The 677-nt window shown below is 63.5% G+C and overlaps 1 protein-coding gene across 1 annotated transcript in view; it reads right to left on the bottom strand.

Annotated features, from left to right (window-relative positions):
• The window catches only part of HGS (hepatocyte growth factor-regulated tyrosine kinase substrate), a gene marked incomplete at both ends in the record, with an annotated part of 7,498 nt that overhangs the window by 764 nt on the left and 6,057 nt on the right, over positions 1 to 677 (bottom strand). Inside the window, 2 exons of the mRNA XM_010009595.1 lie at positions 1 to 221; positions 351 to 639. Coding sequence (XP_010007897.1) covers positions 1 to 221; positions 351 to 639 — 510 coding nt within the window. The remainder of the gene's footprint in view (positions 222 to 350; positions 640 to 677) is intronic.

Below are 677 nucleotides of genomic sequence, written 5' to 3'. Positions count from 1 at the left end.
GGAGCTGTTGAGGGAAGAGAAGCAGCTCTAGGCCACGTCCCCTGGGACTGGGCAGGAAGGCTCTGGCCCTGCAGACATACTTGGGCATAAGGCAGGGAAAAGGCTGGCATCTGGGCTCGCATCTGGATGGTCTGCTTCTGCTGTTCCAGGCGCATCTGCCTCTCCTTCTCCTGCTCCTGCAGTCGCTGGATGGCCAACTGACGCTGCATCTCCAGGTATTCCTGGGGGAACAGGGCAGGGGTAGCTACAAGCTGGGATGCTGCAGCATCCCCCGCTGCCAGGGCAAGAGAAGCCAACAGGCCTGGGGGCAGACGTGCCCCAAATAACCTGGAAACGCTTCCCTGCCTCACCTGCTTCTTCTGCCTCATGATCTCCAGCTTCTGGGCCAGCTGGATCTGGCGCTGGCGCTCTGCCTCCTCCGCTGCACGGCGCAGCTTCTCCTGGTGCTCCTCCCGCAGCGCGTTCAGGGCCCCACGCGCGTCCCGGATCTGGGCCAGTTTGTCCTGCAGGCCCTCGTAGTACACTGGGGGGGGAAGAGACGCCTCAGGGACCTGCTTGGGGCACAGCACTCCAACTGCCCTGTGCACCAAACTGCCTGCTCTCCATAGAGGCTCCATCCTGGCAATGCTGACCCCGGTGCTGGGGAAAGCCCCGGCAGCCACCCCAAGACACCGTCC

Source organism: Nestor notabilis, unplaced genomic scaffold (assembly GCF_000696875.1).
Source record: "Nestor notabilis isolate BGI_N333 unplaced genomic scaffold, ASM69687v1 scaffold22482, whole genome shotgun sequence".
In the NCBI taxonomy this organism is placed as follows: Eukaryota; Metazoa; Chordata; class Aves; order Psittaciformes; family Psittacidae; genus Nestor; species Nestor notabilis.
This window is presented reverse-complemented; position numbering and strand designations above follow the sequence as displayed.